The following is a 19,728-nucleotide window of genomic DNA, read 5'->3' on the forward strand; positions in this document are numbered from 1 at the left end:
GGAGGAGAATGGAGAGGGAATTTCAGAGTGACCTTCCCCCCAAGGGTGATTTTTCAGTTTCCCTCTCACTGTCTCTCTGGCTAGCACACGCACCCTATGACAAAAAGCTCAAAAAAATAAAGAATGCAGAACATCATGTTTATTCGAGTCCTAAGAACTTACATATGGTAAGGACCTACTATGTGCTGGGTCCCTAGACAGAAAGATTTACATATAGGTCCTGGTGGATCTGGCCAGGACTCTGACTACAGGGAGCCAGGTTCAAATTCCCTCCCTGCTGTTTCCCCGCCGTGTGGCCTGGAGCAAACCTCCCCGTCTATGCGTGGTGCTAACTGGTGTTGATGTGGCGGCTCGGGTAAGGGGTTGAGGATTAGATGCCATGGAGACACTCAGAACGCCTATCCGTGTACATGCCCTGCGAGGCTTCAGTATTATTTGCCCGGTTTTACAGATTTGGGAAAATAACCCCAGAGAAGTTAAGTACCTGCCTTTCACCTCACCGCAGGATCTGAAGGATCCAAAACCCCCAGAGCCACAGTTCCTCTCTTCTTGTGTAGGGAGCCCTTTACACATCCTCCCCACTGGGCTTCGCCCTGAGTCATACTGTATTCATGGATCCTAGGCTCCCGTGTCTTGGCGTTTTCTACATTGGGGCTTTTCTAACCACGGATGATGAGCTGTGCTGTAAGTGACAAGGTCACGGTATCCTAAAACCGGCAGTGCCAGGGTGAAGTTCTGAAGCTCGGGCCAGCTCATAGCTGGTGGTTGCAGGCTGGATCGAACATGGTCAGCTGCATAGCTTAAGTCCCACCCTGGTGTGAGCTGCGTGTGTCCAAAATCCCAGCAGATTAGAGAGATGGAGGAGTAGGGACGCTATGTGGCCATGCCTCGGGGGGTGCTTTCTCCCTCTCCCTCTCCCTCTCCTTCTCTCTCTCTGTCTTCTCTCTCTCTCTGGCAAGTGCCCGTGCACTCTGGCAAATTAAAAGAAAGTTTTGAAATGAGATGGTGGTAATGGATAGAGAACACCGTGAGTGTATTATGTCACCAAAATGGACACTTTAAGATGGCTGGGGACCACAGATGGCGTAATGGTTATGTCGCTGGACTCCCATGTAGTTGACTGCGGTTCGAGTCCTGGACCTGGTGGCTTAAACTCACGCCGGGAGCGCATGTACGTGCGTGCCCAAGATCCCGAGAGGAGAATGGAGGAGAAGGGATTGCGGCGTGGCCATCCCCCCTGGGGGGTGATTTCTTGCTTTCTGTCTTTCTGTCTTGCGAAAGCACGTGCCCTATAGCGAAAACCTTTCAATAAAACCAAAACACGAAAAAGAGAGATGACTTAAATAGGGCCAGCAGGTGGTGCGGTGGTTAAGGCACTGGACTCCCACATGGCTGACCATGGTTCAAGTCTCGGACCTGGGGGCTTGCTTCCTTGCTTCCCCTCTCTCTCTCTCTCTCTGGTGAATGCACATGCCCTGTAGTAAATTAAAATAATAATAATGATAATGATTAATAAAATGAAATCATTCTTTAAGGTGGCTTAAGTAGTACATTTATTTTTTCAAAACTACAGTTTTAAATATTGATGCTGCTAAGGTTGAGGAAATACGGTAATACCAATGGGAAATACGGTAAATAATAGCAGTAAATACGGTAAATAATAGCGGCCGGGAGGGGTTGCTGACCTCACGCCGCCCTATCCCAGCCTCTGCTGGTACCTTCTCCTGCCCCGACCTGGGGCTCTAAGCCCTTGTGTGCAGGTGCACGGTCTCGGTTTTACCTGACCCGGCCGGGTTTTACCTTGCAGGCACCGGTACCGTCAGAGTGCAGGCGCCCGCCCAAGTGCGCGGCTTCTTGGACGAGGCAGTGACACTGCCGTGCGATCTCGAGCCTCTGGATCCTGGAGTGAAGGTTACGCAAGTGACCTGGATGAGGCAGGAGCCTGCGGGGGGCGCCCGCAGCGTTGCTGTCTTCCACCCAATCCGCGGCCCCAGCCTCTCGGACCCTGAGCGGCTGAAGTTCGTGGCCCTCCGGCAAGGTGAGGTGCCGCGGGACGCGTCCCTGGCCGTGTTGGAGTTGCGCCCCGAGGATGAAGCGAACTACACCTGCCAATTCGCCACGTTCCCGCAGGGTAGTGGCAGCGCCAGTACCTGGCTCCGCGTACTCGGTGAGCGGCTGTGGTGGGGCGCGAAGGAAAGGGAGTCGGGGAGGCGGGGGAGGGAGAGCCCCTGGACAGCGGAGGAGCCCTGGGCACCCAAAGAGGGAGCAGGGCAGTGATGGTGGGAGGGAATTCGGGGTAAGGGAGGGGCTGCAGGGCAGGAAGAGAGCGCAGTGCAAAACAGGGAGAGAAGAGGCTGGGAAGGGGATGCCTGTATTTGCAGGCCAGCTCCACCTCTGCCAGCCCGGGAAAGTGGTTTCTTCTAGGTCCCTACATTCCTTGTCTGGATTTTTTTTGTTTATTTATTTGTTTCTTTCTTGAAAGAGAGAGAGTGCTCCCCTAACAGAGCCTCGGCCCTGCCAGCCAACCCCAAGCTTCTGCCAGTCCCTGATCATGAACACATGCATGCCCCCAGGTACCCAGGAAGGTCTCGGGACTCGAACCTGGAACCCTCCCATATGGGTCATCCCCGGAGGAGTTTTACCACTAAGGGAGTTGGTAGCAATAGTGCCCTCTGCCAAAGACCTGTTTGGGTCAGCGCTGCCCCCTGGGCTGGCCCACGCGAGCCCCAAGAGTTGTCAGTTCTTGTTACCCTGGCGAAGAAGGGGCAGTTGAGCAGACAGCCAGGAAGGCGAGGGAGGACTCACGGGCTGGTGTTCCTGAGCTCCTGGGAGAAGAGGACAGGCCCCTGCTCTGGGACTTGAGCAGGAAGGTTCCGTGCCTCAGTGTGCTCATCTGTGGGGTGGGATCCCTGTGAAGACCAGGAGCTGACATTTATTGTTTGAGCTCATGGGGCTTTGTGGGTAACTCGGACGTGCCAAGCACAGTTCGGCCCCTGCACCCAGCACCCAACCAAGACAGCGTACCTGGGTGTCCGGGACTGAGGCTGGAGGGCGAGGGCGATACCGCAGCAGAGGGTGGGATTCAGGAGCTTGGTAGGTACTAACACAGGGGTGGTGGGGAAGGAGGCAGGGCGAGCCCGGGCTGGTGCAGATGGTTGAGGTGGTTGGAGTCGGGCAGGCCTGGCATGGAAGCCTCGCCCCTTTGCATACAGCTATGACCTGGGGACAGTCACATCCCCTCTCAACTTCCAGGGCTCGGTCCCACTTTGCCCCTCAACAAAGGCCTCCCTGACCCCCACTGCAGAGTCAGGCACCCCTTCTGGGCTCCCCCACCCCAGCGCTGCCCACTCTGGGTCCTCCCCTAGACTGTGTACCCATGAGAGCAGTCTGGGGCTGTCTCTGGGACGGCGAGGGCTCCGCACCCCCAGTATTTACTGAGCACTTACTTTGTGCCAAGCCCATTCTAAGAGCCGAACCTGTGTGTTTTCGTTCCTGTCATTCCAGCATCGTCCCCAGCTGACAGACAAGGAAACTGAGCCGCAGACTTGCCTAAGGCCGAGCAACTTCAGGCACAATGCTGAGGTTGAACCCGGCCATCCGCACCTACTTCATGCCCCCTTTGCACCCAGGGTGTTGGTTGAGTGACTGCAGGTGAGGGCTAACCCACCCCTTTGCTTCTCTCCTCAGCTCAGCCCCAGAACACAGCCGAGCCCCAGGAGGCCACACTCGGCCCATTCCCCCAGGAGCCTGTGCCCGTGGCCCGCTGCTCCTCCACCGGGAGCCGCCCACCTGCCCGAATCACCTGGTCCTCACACCTGAACGGGATGACCAATACAAGACAGGTGCCAGGGCCCCTGCCGGGCACGTTCACCGTCACCAGCCTCTTAACTCTGGTGCCCACCAGCCAGGCAGACGGCCAGAATGTCACGTGCACGGTGGAGCACGAGAGTTTGGAGCGGCCCGTCGTGATCCCGGTGACCCTCGCCGTGCGCTGTGAGTGTACCCGCGGGCGAGGGGGCGAGAACACTGCGGGCTGCCCCCCACTGTCTACACTCACTCCCCCGGCCCTCCGTCCTGCCACCACCACCCACACTATTCCCCCGGCTGTGGTCCACTCGCCAGTGTCCACACTGGCCCCCCAGGGCCACTGACACCACTGGCCCCCTCGCCTCCCCCAGCTTCTTAGGCCACAGTCAGCACCGCCTCTCGGGGTGTCCAGCCTGGCTCTCCCAGCCACTGTCCACACTGATACTGTACCAGCTTTCTTGAGCACCGTCTACACAGTCTGCCCCACACACATGTCCCGCACCTGCCCACAGCCGTCTACACTGACCTCCCCCGCAGCTTACACTGGTTCTCCCTGTCACTGTCAACACTGCCCTTGTCCTTTATCTGCCTGTCTGTCTTTTATTTGCCAGAGGGCACGTGTCCTGAACCAGAGAGAGATGGGAAACAGAGAGAGAGAGAGAGCGGGCGCCCCCTATGGGGCATGGTCACGCCACAACCCCTCCCCCTCCATTCCTCCATCGTATTGGGCTTTGGGGCACACACACATGCCCAGAGTGTTGTTTAAGCTGGCAGGTCCATAGACCAGCTGTTAGCGTAATGGCTATGTCGCTGGATTCCCATCTAGTCGACCGCGGTCCGAGTCCCGAACTCAGTGACTTAAATTCACGCCGGGCGTGTGTGCATGTGTGCCCAAGATCCTGAGAGGAGAATGGAGAAGGGATTGCGGCGTGGCCATTCCCCTGGGGGGTGATTTCTCACTTTCTGTCTCTCTGTCTCTCTGTCTTTCTGGCGAGCACACGTGCCCTATAGCAAAAACCTCTCCAAAAAAAGATGGCAGGTCCAAGATACGGACCACAGTTGGCCATGTGGGATCCGGCTCCCTTAACCACAAGGCTACGGGGCTGACCCCTCACAGGAGATCTGGGGCATGACAGGAGGAGGCTGCCCAGGACGGCGAGTAGAGACCCTCTGTGCCCCGCCGACAAGGACTCCCAGGCTCCTGCTCTTGGGGGGATCCATTGCCCATACGCCTCCCAGGCCTCTCACCTCAGGCTGTCCCTCCCACCCCCTGGTTTTCCTGCTGCTCATAAATTCTGAGTCTTCCCCTCTGAAGGCTCCCTGTCTCTGAACCTGTGTCCATTTTCTCCAGACCCCCCGGAGGTCTCCATCTCCATCAACAGGGACCCCAGTCGAAATGAGATCACCCTGACCTGTAACGTCCGCAGCAACCCAGAGCCCACAGTCTATTACTGGAACACGTGAGTCCAGGATGGGCCCAGCTTGGGGTCTGAGGGAGGAGGGGCTGGGGCTGAACTCCTGGGTTTGAATGAAGAAGGTGATGCAGGAAATAAAGAGAGAAGTGATAACTTTGGGCCCCCAGTGCAGTTCCTGAATTGCGACTGCAGTTTGCGAGTTGGTTTAGCCCCGATCTGGGTCCTCCTTCCCGGGGCTATGCCTGCCCACAGCCCCGTCTCAGCCCATGGACTCCCTCAGCCAGTGTAGTCGGGTTAAAAGTCAACCTCAGGAGAACAGAAGCAGCCGTCAAACCCGCAGCAGGTTCCAAACCCGAGCCCTGTCCGTACACCTGCCTGGTGACCTCTTGTAGCCTGCTCAGCGTGCTCTGATGGGCGGGTACTGCCCCCCGCCTGGGTGAGCAAGTGAGGCCCAGAGCAGTCAGATTTCTCCAGATTCGTACCGGGTTGGGGTTAAAAGGTGGGGAAGAAAAAGGCAAAGAGATCAATGATTTTACATAACTTTTGTGGTTTTTTAGAGAGATTTTTGCTGTAGGGTGGATGTGCTCAACAGGGAGACAGAGAAACAGAAAGTGAGAAACCACTCCCCTGGGGGGGTGCATGCTGCATTCCCTTCTCCTCCACTCTCCTCTTGGGATCTTGGGCACGCACGCACACATGCCCAACATGAGTTTTAAGCTGCCGGGTCCAGGACTCGAACCTCAGTCAACTATGTTAGAATTCAGCAACATAACTATTATGCCATCTGCTGGTCCCTTTACATAACTCTTCTTTTTAAGAATTATTTATTTAATTTTATTTATTTATTTTAATTTGCTCTAGGGCACACGCACTCTCCAGAGAGAGAGACAGACAGGCAGACAGAGAGGGAAGGTGAGAATGCAAGCTGCCACATCCAGGATTTGAACCATGGTCGGCCATGTGGGAGTCCAGAGCCTCAACCACCATGCCACCTGTGCCCCCCTTTACATAACTGTTTAAAGTTTATTTATTTATCGTCATGAGAAGAGGGGCCACCTTTAGCAGAGTCTCATGCCACAGCCTCCCCCAGCTTTCCCAGCCAGGCAGGTGCCTGCCGGCGTACACTGGTCAACCAGGAACTGAATCCCGGTCTTCCTCACATCTGAGCGTTGTGCTACCCCCTTGCCACCACATCTAGGCCATTTTACATCTTTTTTTTTAGTTTCCAGAGGGCGCGTGTGCTCATCAGACAGAGGAAGCACACCCCATAATAGGGCATGGTCACACCGCCATCCCTTCATTTTTCCTTCCTGTCAGGATTTTAGGCACCCATGCACACACACCTGGTGTGTTTTTCAAGCCACAAGGGCCGGGATTTGAACCGTGGTTGGCCACATGAGATCTGGCTCCCAGCGCACAGTGCTTTGCTGTTGCACTACAGGGCCGGCCTTATCCATCCATCAATCTGCCTTATGGTTTATGTTTCAAAGCATCCACTGCCCCTTTCCTTATGTTGGTGGGTGCCACCAAACCATGGTCTTAAAAAAGTTCACAGAAGTGCGTACTAACTATGCTTAGATTTCGATTTTTTTTTGCACCAAAATAAACTCATACTTTAATTCCATCTCTCCACAAAGTTTCTTTTAATTACTTATTTAATCAGTTATTTATTTAATTTATTTATTTTAATTTGATCAGAGAGGGACAGAGAGAGAGAGAGAGAGAAAGTGAGAGAGGAAGCCGCCAGGTCCAGGACTCTAACCACAGTCAGCCATGTGGGAATCCAGCGCCCTTACCCACCATGCCATCTGCCGGCCCCTCTCCACAGAGTTTTTGAAGGTCCCTCCTATGGCTGTACTATCAGTTATGTAATCAGTCCATGATATGGGATCCAAAGGTCATTTTCCATTTCTAATATGCAATACCATGATGGTGACTTGCCCTGCCCCTCCCTGTGTGCTCAACACGGTCAGTTACTGATTATCAGTTAGAGAAACTGCCAGTCAAAGGTTTTCACAGACAGCACCTGAATATCTTGCCTCAAAGAGCCACGGTTCAGGCCCTTGAGCCAGACAGCTTAGTAGAGTCTGGGCTCTGCAGAGGGTGTGCGTTAAACCAGAGCGTCGGGACCAGCAGGTGGAGTGGTGGTTAAGACACTAAACCCCCTAGGACCAGCAGATGGCCTAATGATTAGGTTGTTGGACTCCCATGGCTTAAAACTCACACCAGGCACATGTGCATGCGTGCCGAAGATCCCAAGAGAAGCATGGAGGAGCATGCACTGGAGCCAAGTTGACTAAGACTGAGAGTGGACTGTGGTATTAAGATCCTATTATAAGAGGAGGACTCAGCAGTGAAGTGGTGGCTAAAGTGCTAGAATGCCACATGGCTGACCACATTCAAGTCCCAGACCCAATGGCCTGAAATGCATTCCAGGCGCGTGCACGCATGTGTGTGTGTGTGTGTGTGTGTGTGTGTGTGCCTGAAATCCTAAGAGGAGAATGGAGAAGGGATTGGAGCATGGCCATCCCCCTGGGGAGATGATTTCTCACTTTTCCCCTCTATGTCTCTCTCTCTCTCTCTCTGGCAAGTGCATGTGCCCTATAGCAAAAACCTTAAAAAAGAAAAACCAAAAACAACAAGAGTGCCTACCATGCGGCAGGCACTAAAAACCAACATACTTTAGTAAACAAAGCAGACTAAATCCCCCCCACCCCCACCACCAAACAGCCTCAACGACCCACCCCCCCGCCCCGTGGGGCTCCCTTCTAGTGAGAGACAAATAAACGAGGTGGAGTTGTACGTACGTGGTGTGCAGCCGGTCACGGCACCTGCCGGGGAAAAGATAAAGCAGATGGGGGGAAGGAGTCCGCTGTCATAGCTTTCAGGTCGTTAAGATGGCATCTGAACACAGGCCAGGAGGTGAGCCTGAGCTAGGAGGGCGCCTGGGGGACAAGCACACGGGCCGGGCCGAGGGAACGGCGTAAGCACACACGTTTCTGGCCGTCACTCCCTCCCTGCGCAGCATCTGGCTGCGGAACTGGAGTGCTTGAGGCCCTAGGAGGAGACCCTGTGGACACAGAATGATAGATAATGTGGGCAGAGGTATAGGGGCGGATCCTGTGGGGCTCGCCGCTTGTGGAGGGCTTTGGCATTACTCTGAGGGAAGGGTTCTGAGCAGGGAGGAATGAGGGCTGACTTAGGGTCGCAGGGGGCCCCCTGTCTGCGGCGTGGGGAACAGACAGGAGACGAGAGCAGCATGCCCAGCGTGAAGGCCGTTGTGCATCCAGCAGGCAGAAGCTTCAGAACGTGGAGGCGGCCGGCGGTGAGCCGCGGTGGGATTTTGCACAGATTTTGAAGGCTGGTGGGGTGGAAGTGGAGGTGAGAGGAAGAGAAGAGTAGGGGACTTGAGAGTTGCTCTGAATTTATATTGTAGAGGGCTGAGGGTTTCTCCGCTCCGGGCACACTGCAAGTGCCCCATCACTGTCACTCCGGGCCTCCAGCAGAGGCCACTTCTTCACCTTCTGTCTGTCTCTTCCAGGACCGTGGGACCACTGCCACCCTTTGCTAAGGCCCAGGGTGCCCAGCTCCTGATTGATGCCACGGACAAACCCAATAATATAACGTTCTACTGCAGCGTCACCAATGCCCTGGGGACTGGCCAGAACGAACTGCCTGTCCTGCTCAGCGGTGAGGAGCTCCCTGGGTGGGAGGAACAGGGGAACCTAAAGAGGAGGTCACAGCAGAGTCCCCTCTGAGGGAGGATCAGAATGCCATCCCCAGCCAAGGGAATCCCAAGCCATAGAATGCCCTCTGACTCCCATCCTTCTCCCAGCCATGTCAGAAAAGGACCAGTGGGGTCAACTTTACTCTCCTGTTAACATCCATACCACTGGGACCGTTGTCCCGCTGCCCGGATACACCCCACACGTAGGCCAGGGTAGCTGTGGGACCTGTGGGACGCTTCTTCCCCAGCAGCTCAGAAAGGCCTCACTAAGTGTCTTAGGCAGAACCATATCGAAGGAAGTGAACAGAAGCATACTCAAAGTGTGCCCAAGCAAAAAAACAAAAAACGACTTTATTGAAGTCCATGTGGGAGTCCAGCGCCCTTAACCACCACGCCACCTGCCGGCCCCTGAAGGGGGTGGTGTGGTGGTTAAGGGTGCTGGACTCCCACATGGCCAGCTGTGATTCATGTCCTGGATCTGGCAGCTTGCTTTCTCACTAGCTCTGTCCCTCAGTGGTCAAATTAAAATAAGTAAATAAATAAAGAAAGAAAATAATTGTTAAAGAAAAAAAAAAGCAATGCACCTTGCAGTATGGTTTGATCCAGTGTAGGGAGCAGCTGGGTCTTGGTAGAACAATGGCAGGTTTTTTTTTTTTTTTTTTTGAGAGGGAGGGGGTTTTTTTTATATTTGCTTGCCAAAAAGACAGAGAGAGGCAGACAGAGACAGAGAGCAAGAAATCACCCCATCCGGCCACACCACAATTCATCCACCTCCATTCTTCTCTGTGGATCTTGGGCATGCACTCACACACGCCCAGCGCGTATTAAGTCACTGGATACAAGACTCAAACCACGGTCAACTACATGGGAGCCCAGCAATGCAATCATTACGCCATCTGCTGGTCCCAACAATGGCAGTCTTTAGAAATGAGTAAAGGCCCAGTTTCCCACGATCTGTGCCCGTTTCGCAAGGCCATTAGTCCGAATATGTAGGTGGAAACTTGCAAGTCTTCACTACATAGGAATTGGGAATGATTAAGGGCCATAGCTGCTTTCCAAAGATCCTTTTGTTGGTGACCTTCAGGAGTTGTTAAGACACTGGGAATAAATCCTGCCATAATTGGTGTTTTGAACATGACCAATCAAAAAGTTGGATGTTAGGGGACCAGCAGTTAGTGTAATGGCTATGTCACTGGACTCCCATGTAGCCAACAGCAGTTTGAGTCCCAGACCCGGTTGCTTATACTCACAGCGGGCCCGTGTGTGTGCATGCCCAAGATCCTGAGAGGAGAATGAAGGAGAAGGGATTGTGGCGTGGCCATCCCCCCTGGGGGATGATTTCTCACTTTCTTTCTCTCTGTCTCTCTTTTTCTGGTGAGCGCATGCACCCTATAGCAAAATCTTCTCCAAAAAAAAAAGGTTGGATGTTAGAAGAGATAACTTTGGGGATCAGCAGTTGGTGTAATGGCTATGTCACTGGACCCCCATGTAGTCGACCACAGTTCAAGTCCTGGACCCAGTGGCTTAAACTCATGCCGGGCGCATGTGCATGCATGCCCAAGACACCCTGAGAGGAGAATGGAGGAGAAGGGATTGCAGTGTGGCCATTCCTTCTAGGGGGTAATTTTTTGCTTTCTGTCTCTCTGTCTTTCTGGCAACTCACATACCCTATAGCAAAAACCTCTCAAAAAAAAAAAAAAAAAAAGGAGATAACTTTGACAGGTGTGTTATAGTGACGTGTAATCCAGGGACGGTTAGTTTCCTGGAACCAAGCCAGAACTATTGTGACAGGGATTAGTATGCAATGTGATGTCAACCGTCACGCGTGGGTCTCATTGTAAAATTGTACAATGGCTCTTTTTATTCCTTGAATAATTTGTACACAGGACGCTCGTGTGTTGGAAAGACAAATAGAGGGTGGGTCAGTAACAGCAGGTAATTAAACTTTACCCACTGGTTGTCAGGGCATCAGTGGACGTGAATCATTTGTGAATGCATGAAGTTCTAGAGCCTTCCAGGTAACGGGGTGTAACGTAGGAGGATCCGGAACACAGGCCCAATAAGCTTTATCTTTGTGTGATGGGGAAGCACTTCCCTGTAGAGTTGGAATACTGATCACAGCCAGGAACAGCAAAGGGAGCCATGACTGGCTGCTCCTGGTCCTTTATTCATTTTTCAGCATTTCTGGTTAAGGCCTTCACTTGTCCGCACGTGAGGGGCGGGGCTGTCTGTCGATCTCGTCCTTTTCCTTTTTCTCTGCCGCTTTTTGTTCTCGGGGTTTCTCTGTCTCCATCTGTCCAGCTCGTCCTGTTGTGAGCTCATGGTTAAGTGATCTTACCAGTCATGCTGAAACCTACAGTGGCCTTGATGAAAATTCTAGAAAAAATACAAGCATATTCTCGGTCCCATGCTAATACCAGGTCAGGGCCCTTCCTGAACTAAAGGCCTTCCATTTTGCATATTGACGTTTAGCTTTTTCTGTCCCTTGATAGTGAACTTCTGCAGCCATGAGGCCCACCAATGTGGGCCAAAACGTAAAGTATATAAAACGAGAGAAAGTTTGGAATGAGGAGTACCGGGGATCACCTCATCTCCTCCTTTTTATTTCTCTAATCATGTTTTTAAGTGTTAATTAGCCCTTTCAACTATTGCTTGTCCTTGGGGATTATAAGCCGGGCGCGTGTGCGTGCATGCTCAAGATCCCGAGAGGAGAATGGAGGAGAAGGGAATGCGCGTGGCCATCCCCCCTGGGGGGTGATTTCTCGCTTTCTGTCTCTCTGTCTCTCTCTGTCTTTCTGGCAAGTGCACCCGCCCTATAGCAAAAGCCTCTCCAAAAAGAAAGAAAGAAAGAAATGAGTAGAGGCAGTTGCCCACGGGCGCGCGTTGCAAGGCCAGCAGAGGTAGAGAGGAATTGTGTATCAGCCCCACTGGGCAGGGAGACAGGAAGAGGCTAGACCTGCAAGACACAGGATGCCCCACGGCTCGCGCTTACATTCAGTGAGGCATCTGGTCTCACATCCTGTATCCACCCCTCTTGCTCTGTACGAAAATAAAGCTGGGAACGGCTCAGGGCCCTGACTGTCTCCATCAGAGACTCCCGATCACCCGATCCTCGCTTTTCTGTATTTATGTGTTTGTGTGACATTTTTCTAAATCCACCGCCGCTCCCCCTGAGGCGTTCATCTTGCTGAGCAGGCCTGGACAATCCGGGTGCTCCAAACATGTGACCCAGGAACTTTTCTTTACATCTCTTATCTCTGCTTTTCTTTTTCTAACTTTTCTTTACATCTCTTATCTCTGCTTTTTTTTTTCTTTTCAAGTTTAATTCTTTTTTCTATGACCAAAAGAGACAGACAGAGACAACGCCCTCAACAGGGTCTCGATACTGTGACCCTCACGCAGCCCCAGACTGTGGGCACATGCATGCGTGGAGGACTCAGGGAGGGCTCCGGACACACAGAACCTTCCCGTGTGGTCAGCCTCACGGATCATCATGTTTTACTGTCCCCGTCTCTGCTTTGCTTTTTTGTTAATTTGTCAAAGGGTGTGTGCACTCAGCAGAGAGAGACAGAGAGGGAGAAAGCCTCTCCATGGCAAATGGTCACACCACAATCCCTCCTCCTCCATTTCTCCCTCCTTTCAGGATTTTGAGCACACACCCACACACACCTGGCACGTTTTTCTTTTTTAGAGGTTTTTGCCTTAGGGCACTTAACTCCTCAGAAAGAGAGACAGAGACAGTGAGAGGGAAAGTGAGAAATCACTCCCAGGGAAGAGGGCCACACCGCAATCTCTTCCTTCATTCCCTCCTCCTGGGATCTTGGGCACACACACACACACACACACACACGCGCCCAGCATGAAAAACGCTATAGGGCGCGTGCACTCGCCAGACAGACAGAGAGAGACATAGAGACAGAAAGCGAGAAATCACCCCTAGGGAGGATGGTCACGCCGCAATCCCTTCTCCTCCATTCTCCTCTTGGGATCTTGGGCACACACGCACACGTGCCCAGCGTGAGTTCTAAGCCACCGGGTCTGGGACGCGAACCGCAGTCGACTACATGGGAGTCCAGCGACATAGCCATTACGCTAACTGCTGGTTCCCTGCACCCAGCATGATTTTGAAGCCACTGAGTCCAAGACTCAAACTGCAGTCAGCCATGTGGTAGTTTAACAACGGAACTGCTACACCACCTGCTGGTCCCACACCTGGCAAGCTTTTCAAGCCACCAAGTCCGGGATTTGAAGCATGCCATCAGTCACGTGGGATCCAGCCCTCTCTCTGCTTTTTTTAATCCTGGTTTTCTTTGTCGAGTTCTGTCCTCAGGGAAGCAAGATGGCCCCCAGCAACTATAGGCTCACATCCAGGGGTTTAGTAATCCAGGAGGAAAAACACAGTGCTCTGAATGGCTCAAGCCAAAGTCCCAGGGCTGGCTGTCATTGGCCCAGCTCAGCTCACAGCCCACATCTGAACCAATAGCAGCCAGGGAGAATGGAATGTGCTGACAGGCCAGGCCTGATTCAAAGTCCCACCCTAGGAACCAGGGGATGGGGTCAATCACCTGGACCATATAGACTGAGGGGGATGAAGTGGTGGCTTCCTGAAGGAAATCCAGGGTGCCATTTCCCGAATGAGGTAGATAAAAACCCCAGAAGCGTCCTTACCTAAGAACCTGTTTCGTTCTCTTCCGACAGGAACTTCCGGGGAGCAGTCACACGCAGGCATGTCTGCCTGGAAAATCACCCTCCTCGTGCTCGGACCCATAGTCGCACTTGTCCTGTGCGTGGGAGCCCTGTGGTATTTCCTGCGTTTCAGACAGCGCCGTGAGTCCCTTTCTCCTTGTCACATCGCCCACCTGCCAGCCATGCTTGAGCATCCCCAGAGTTGCCGTATTTGAGCACCTACTGTGTGCTGGGCTCTGCACTAAGCTCTCCACGTGCAGCCTCTCCCTTGGTCCTCGCCCCCACACTGAGCTTCCCCATTTTAATTTTTTTTTTTTTTTTTGGAGAGGTTTTCGCTATAGGGCGCGTGCACTCACCAGAAAGACAGAGACAGAGAGACAGAAAGTGAGAAATCACCCCCCAGGGGCGATGGCCACTCCGCAATCCCTTCTCCTCCATTCTCCTCTCGGGATCTTGGGCACGCACGCACACGTGCCCGGTGTGAGTTTAAGCTGCCAGGTCCGGGACTCGAACCACGGTCGACTACATGGGAGTCCAGGGACATAGCCATTATGCTAACTGCTGGTCCCATTTTACAGATGAAGACACACAACCAAAGAGTCTTGCTCGTGAGCTCATAGAGAGTCTCGAAGGCCACAGCGAGGACTTTGGCCAGCTTCGTGCTGTTGCAGGTCCTCACACCATGACCCATCCCCAGCCTCAGCCAGCCCTGGATCATGAGCACGCGTGTGCCCAGAATACTCAGGGAGGGCTCTGGATACGAACCTAGAACCTTCCCCCATGAGTCAGTCTCACCAGGGCACCATGCCACTGCCTGCCACTGTCTGACCTCAGCTTCATTTTTTTTTTCTTTATGCCAGAGAGCGTGTATGCATGCAAGAGAGAGACAGACAGACAGAGACCTCCCAGTGGAGCCTGACCACACAGTCCTCCCTCCATTGTTCCATCCTGTCAGGTCCTGGGCAGCACCCGTGCATGCACACACACACACACACACACACACACACACACACACACCTGGTATGTTTCTCAATCTGCCAGGGCCAGGATTTGAACCTGTCAGCCATGTAGGATCTGGCTCCCTCCACACTGTGCTCAAGCACTGCACGAGGGGGCAAACCCTTGACTTTGGCTTTTAATTTGGGTGACACGGGAGCCCTGCCAGGCAGGTGTTGGTAGAATAATAGCCCCCAGCGGTGCTCCGTCCTCCTGCTCAAGATGGCTCCTGGAGGGGGTGGCAGGAGCTGGCACCCCCCCCCTTCGTTCTAACAGGCCCAGGTGCGCTCCCACCTCAAGGACCTGGCCTGGACCTTGCCCAGCCCAGAGTGGCCGCCCCATGCTGCCTCTAGCCAAGCCCCTCAGCTAAGGCTGCGGCCCGAAGAGCTGCGTTTGCTGTTCTACATTCCATGAGCCAGGCCCTTGCTGTGCACAGCCCCCTCGAATGCCTCAGTCCCCAGCAAAGTGGGTCCTGCTTGAGCCCCATTCGGCAGCTGTGAAAGCGTGCTGAGGGGTGAAGCTGCCCACCTGCAGTCACCCACTGGATAGTGGCAGATCACGTGGCGGGCAGGCCTGACTACAAAGCTTTTCCTCCACCATTAAACAAAATAGACCTCTCACCTCCCAAAGGGATGGCCACTCCTCCAGGAAGCCCGCCCTGATCCCCCAGACTAAGCTTCCCCCACCCTAGTCTTGCCCACCCTGAGTCATCACTATGGGGGAACTTTCTGTTTCCCACAGTGACCTGTGAGCCCCAGGAGGGTAGAACCGGGGCTGTCATGGTCTCAGCTGTGTCCCCAGCACCACCTAGCACTGGGCCAGGCACCAAGGAGACACCTGAAGTGTTTGCTGAGTGGTGGGCTCAGCGCACTGCAGCTTTCCGGTGTCACCGAGGACAAACGGCTTATCTCCGTGCCTCCGTTTCCTCGTCTGTAACGTGGAGTACCTGTACCGATAATACAGTGTTTGGGAGATGGATGCCTGAGAGCTACGATGTTATTGCTGTTATTATTACTGGCGTACAGGCTCCAGGAGAACAGGGCTGGCTGGCTGAGTCGCTCACAGTTGCATCCTGGCACCTAGAATGAATCTGCACAAGGTAGACATTCACTGTTTGCTGAATAATACTGCTATTTGCTGAGGAAACAGGCACAGAGAGGTTAAGACACTTGTCCTAGGTCACACAGCTCCTCAAGGACAGAGATGGGCTTTGAGCTCGCTCATCTGGTTCCAGAGCCCCTGCTCACTACGTATTTATTTATATTTAATAACCTGGCTGACCGACTCATTACAGAGCACATGCGCCATCCCCATTTGACAAATGCGTGAACCACGAAGGGAAGGGGCTCCCCAATCTCATAGTTGGAACTGGGAGTTTTGGGGCCCCGACACCCACACACCTCCTTCCCAGGTTCCCCAGCGTTGTTGTCCCTTGATGTCGAGGCCTGCTCGGCCAGACGTACACTTGAGGAGGCGCAGTGGTGGAGTAGAAAGACACAGATACATGAGAGGAAAGCAGGGATCGGGTGGTCGGGCATCTCTGATGGGGATCGCCACGGCCCTGAGCCGTCCCCAGGTTTACTTCCTAGGATGAAAGGGGGCGGCGGCAGACTGCGAGCCGACGCCTTCTGGTATGTGAGCGGGTGCTGTGGAACACCCTGGTCTTGCCCTTCTGGCCCCTCCTTGTCCCCTCTGTCCACTCTGGCTGAGACACAGTTTGTCTCTACTTCCTCCGGCCTTGCAGCACGGGCACAAATCGTGGGAAATTTTGCTCATCTTTTTTTCGGAGAGGTTTTTGCTATAGGGCATGTGCGCTCGCCAGAAAGAGACAGAGACAGAGAGATAGAAAGCCAGAAATCACCCCTGCAATGGAACGGCCACGCCACAATCCCTTCTCCTCCATTATCCTCTCGGGATCTTGGGCACCATGTGAGTTTAAGCCACCGGATCCAGAACTTGAACCATGGTTGACTACATGGGAGTCCAGTGACATAGCCATCACACCAGCTGCGGGTCCCACACTTTGCTCATCTTTAAAGGTGCTGTTGTTTTGCCCAGATAGGGTGCGCCCTGCACCTAAATGACAGCTTTCTCTCCTGTTTCCCCAGGTAAGGACGGTGTCGGATCCTCAGCTAATGGGGTAAGTTCAGTGGGGCAGCAGAGGTGGGGAGGGGTCCTCCTGAGCCACTAATGGAGACTTTCCTGAGGAGGGACCAGGCATCTCGAGATCCCCACAGGGATCCAGGAGCCCCAAGGCCTGCAGGGGCACTTCCCAGCCCTTCCTGCCAGTGAATGCCCTGAGCTCACTTCCCAGCGCTTCCTGTGGGCTGGCGAATGCCCTAGCACTGGCTGGAAGGCAGCCCGCTGAGAGTGATGGGGCCTGGGGATCTGCCTCACCTTGAGAAGCAGTCCCCGTGGAGAGGGGAGGGACAGGCCTGAGCTCTTTGGTGCTGGGCTTGGGGGCAGCTTACAGTTTGCCTGCTCCCTCCCAGGATGTCGCCTACTCCGCTGTGAGCAGTCTGGACAACTCCCAGGGCCCACAGGCCGGGGGCACCAGGTGACAGCACCGGACTGACTAGAGAGACTAGCTGGCAAGGACATGGGCCTCCGTGGCTGGGCCACGCCTCAGTGAATGAAGACCCCCCTCAGAGACTGCCTGCTTCAGTGCCGGACCTCAAGAGCGCCCTCTCTGCCTCAGCCCAAGCCCACCCGCTTTCTGTCACTTGCTTGCCAGCAGGACTTGGAATGCAGGTGGTGCTTAGACCCAGGATCCCGGTGTGTTACGGAGAAAAGGGCCCCGAGCAAGATCAGCCTTGGGAGAAAGCTCATGGGCAGGGCCCTGAAGAACCGGCGCCAGCTGCTGGCCATCCTTGCCCCGTGGGGAGGGGTTGAAGCACCCGAGTGCCCGGCAGCCATGTGTGGTCGCACACACAGGGTTGCCAGCCAGCGACGCTCGCCCAGGTCTTTGTGACCAGCGTTTGTTTTTGTGTTTGTTTTTGTTTTAAGTTTATTTATTTATTTCTTCATGAGAACAGAAGCTATCTTGGGTCGGGATGCCCCATGAGAGAAGACAGGCAGGATTTGGTGGTGTCTGCTCCAACAGAGGAGGGATTGCAGAACAGAAAAGGCTGGGAGGCAGAAGCAGAGCAGAGGCAGGGACCCGAGGGGCCATGAACCCAGTGAGGCCTTGCAGAGTTGGGCGACAAGGAGGGGCTGGTTGCTTTGTCAGAGTGTAAGCTCCTTGTCCATTCCGCGCCCAGGGTCTCCTGGAAGCCTATTTATTACATCATGAGTGACCAGACAGAAGGGGGTCTGTTGTGGGAATCAAGAGGAGCTCCAGGTTCACGTGGACCGTCACCAGGGACAGAACCAGAAGGGAGGAAACTAGACCTTGAATCAACAAGGCCGCAAGAACCCAAGTCCTCGGGCTCCTCAGACACCGGGGGGAAGCTCGTCTTTTTCTTTTTTCTCATCCTCTTATAACTTATTAGAGAGCACATAAACATTCTCAAACCCAGAGTTCAGAAAAGGCAGCAGAGATGCATTTGGGTTCGTGAGGAGCGAGTGTAGGGTAAGGGTCCAGCGTGGCTCTTCTGCCTGTGGATACCGCATTTCGCACATCGCAGATTTATGAGGCTCACTGAATTGTATGCTTTAAGATGGCGAGAATGGCCGATGTTCTGTCTAATCTAGCACGATGTCTAAAAATCATATCCTACACTAAAAAAAAAAAAAAAATACTTGAATCATACACTTTAGATGGGGGAATTTTATCAACCGCAGCCTTAGTGAGCTGGAGCAGCACACAATGATTCTCCCTCGGTCCTGGAGGGCAGAAGTCCAAAGAGCAGGGCTATAACCAAGGTGTCAGCAGGGCTGTGTCCCTTCTGGAGGCCCCAGGGAGAGTCCTCACACTGGATGGGGGTCCGGCGTCTAGAGGCCCCCACGTTCCTGGCTTTCCTTCCATCACATCCTCCTCTGACCTTCCGCCCTTCCTCCCGCCTAAGGGACCACTGTGATCGCATTAGATCACCTGTCCACCTCAAGATCCTTCGTGGCATCTGCAAAGTCCCTCTGCGGAGTCACCTGACAGTCACAGGCTCCAGGGTTAGGACCTGAATATTTTGGGGGGAACCCTCCTATCTAGCCCCACCCGGGTTCCCTGCTCCAGTGCAGATAAATTGTGGCTCTGTTTTCTGGTGAGTCCATTTGTGCACAGACAGAAAATAGCACCTTTTTTTCTTTTATCCCTCCCCCACATGCTCCTTCTGCACCTTGTTTTTTTTGTTTTTTTGTTTTTTTTTTAATTAAAGTTTTTTTTTTTTTTTTTTTTTTTGGAGAGATTTTTGCTGTAGGGCGCATGTACTTGCCGGAGAGACAGAAAGTGAGAAATCACCCCTCTGGGGTGATGACCACACCTTCCCTTCTCCATCTTCCCCTTGGGATTTTGGGTACACATGCACACAGGCGTAGCATGAGTTTCAAACCACCTGATCTGGGACTTGAACTGTGGTCAGCCCTGTGGGAGTCCAGCACCCCAACCACTACACCATCTGCAGGCCCCTGCACCTTGCTTTTTTTTTTAAGAATTATTTATTTTATTATTTATTTGTTATTATTTTTCAGTTTGCTGCGGAACACATGCACTCACCAGAGAGAGAGAGAGAAAGTGAAAAGGCAAGCCGCCAGGTCCGGGACTCAAACCATAGCAGACCGTGTGGGAGTCCAGCACCTTAACCACCACACCACCAGCCGGCCACGGCACCTTGCTTTTATTAAGGTTTCTGCCATCCAGGGAAAGCCTCCTTAGTTCTGTGGCCGCCTCGTACTCCCCTCTCGTGGGTAGGGCATACAGGACATTTTTTAAAGTGTACTTATTTTGTGAGAGACAGAGACAGATCCTGACAGTCTCTCATGTCACCGTACCCACTCCTTGCTGCCTGCCAGGACCATGGGCACACCCGCAGCTGTACCCAGACTGTTCAGGTTTACCGGGATCCAGTCGGCCTCCCTGTCGTCACCCGGTGGTGTTTACTACCTCTATGCTGCAGCTGGGCTGTATGGGACTTTTTTAGCCAAGGCCCCAGGAACAGGTGT

General features: G+C 53.6%; 1 protein-coding gene across 1 annotated transcript; it reads left to right on the forward strand.

Moving 5' to 3' along the window:
* The first annotated feature begins 341 nt into the window (after window positions 1-341).
* On the forward strand, window positions 342-18,834 carry LOC102486373 (poliovirus receptor homolog). The gene is made up of 8 exons (XM_027767174.1): window positions 342-355; window positions 1,761-2,167; window positions 3,688-3,993; window positions 5,159-5,267; window positions 8,764-8,912; window positions 13,648-13,776; window positions 16,740-16,771; window positions 17,124-18,834. Exons 1-8 carry the CDS (start codon window positions 342-344, stop codon window positions 17,190-17,192), a joined length of 1,215 nt encoding a protein of 404 aa, XP_027622975.1. The 3' UTR covers window positions 17,193-18,834.
* The last annotated feature ends 894 nt before the right edge of the window (window positions 18,835-19,728 follow it).

Source organism: Tupaia chinensis, unplaced genomic scaffold (assembly GCF_000334495.1).
Source record: "Tupaia chinensis unplaced genomic scaffold, TupChi_1.0 Scaffold000067_1, whole genome shotgun sequence".
Lineage (NCBI taxonomy): Eukaryota > Metazoa > Chordata > Mammalia > Scandentia > Tupaiidae > Tupaia > Tupaia belangeri.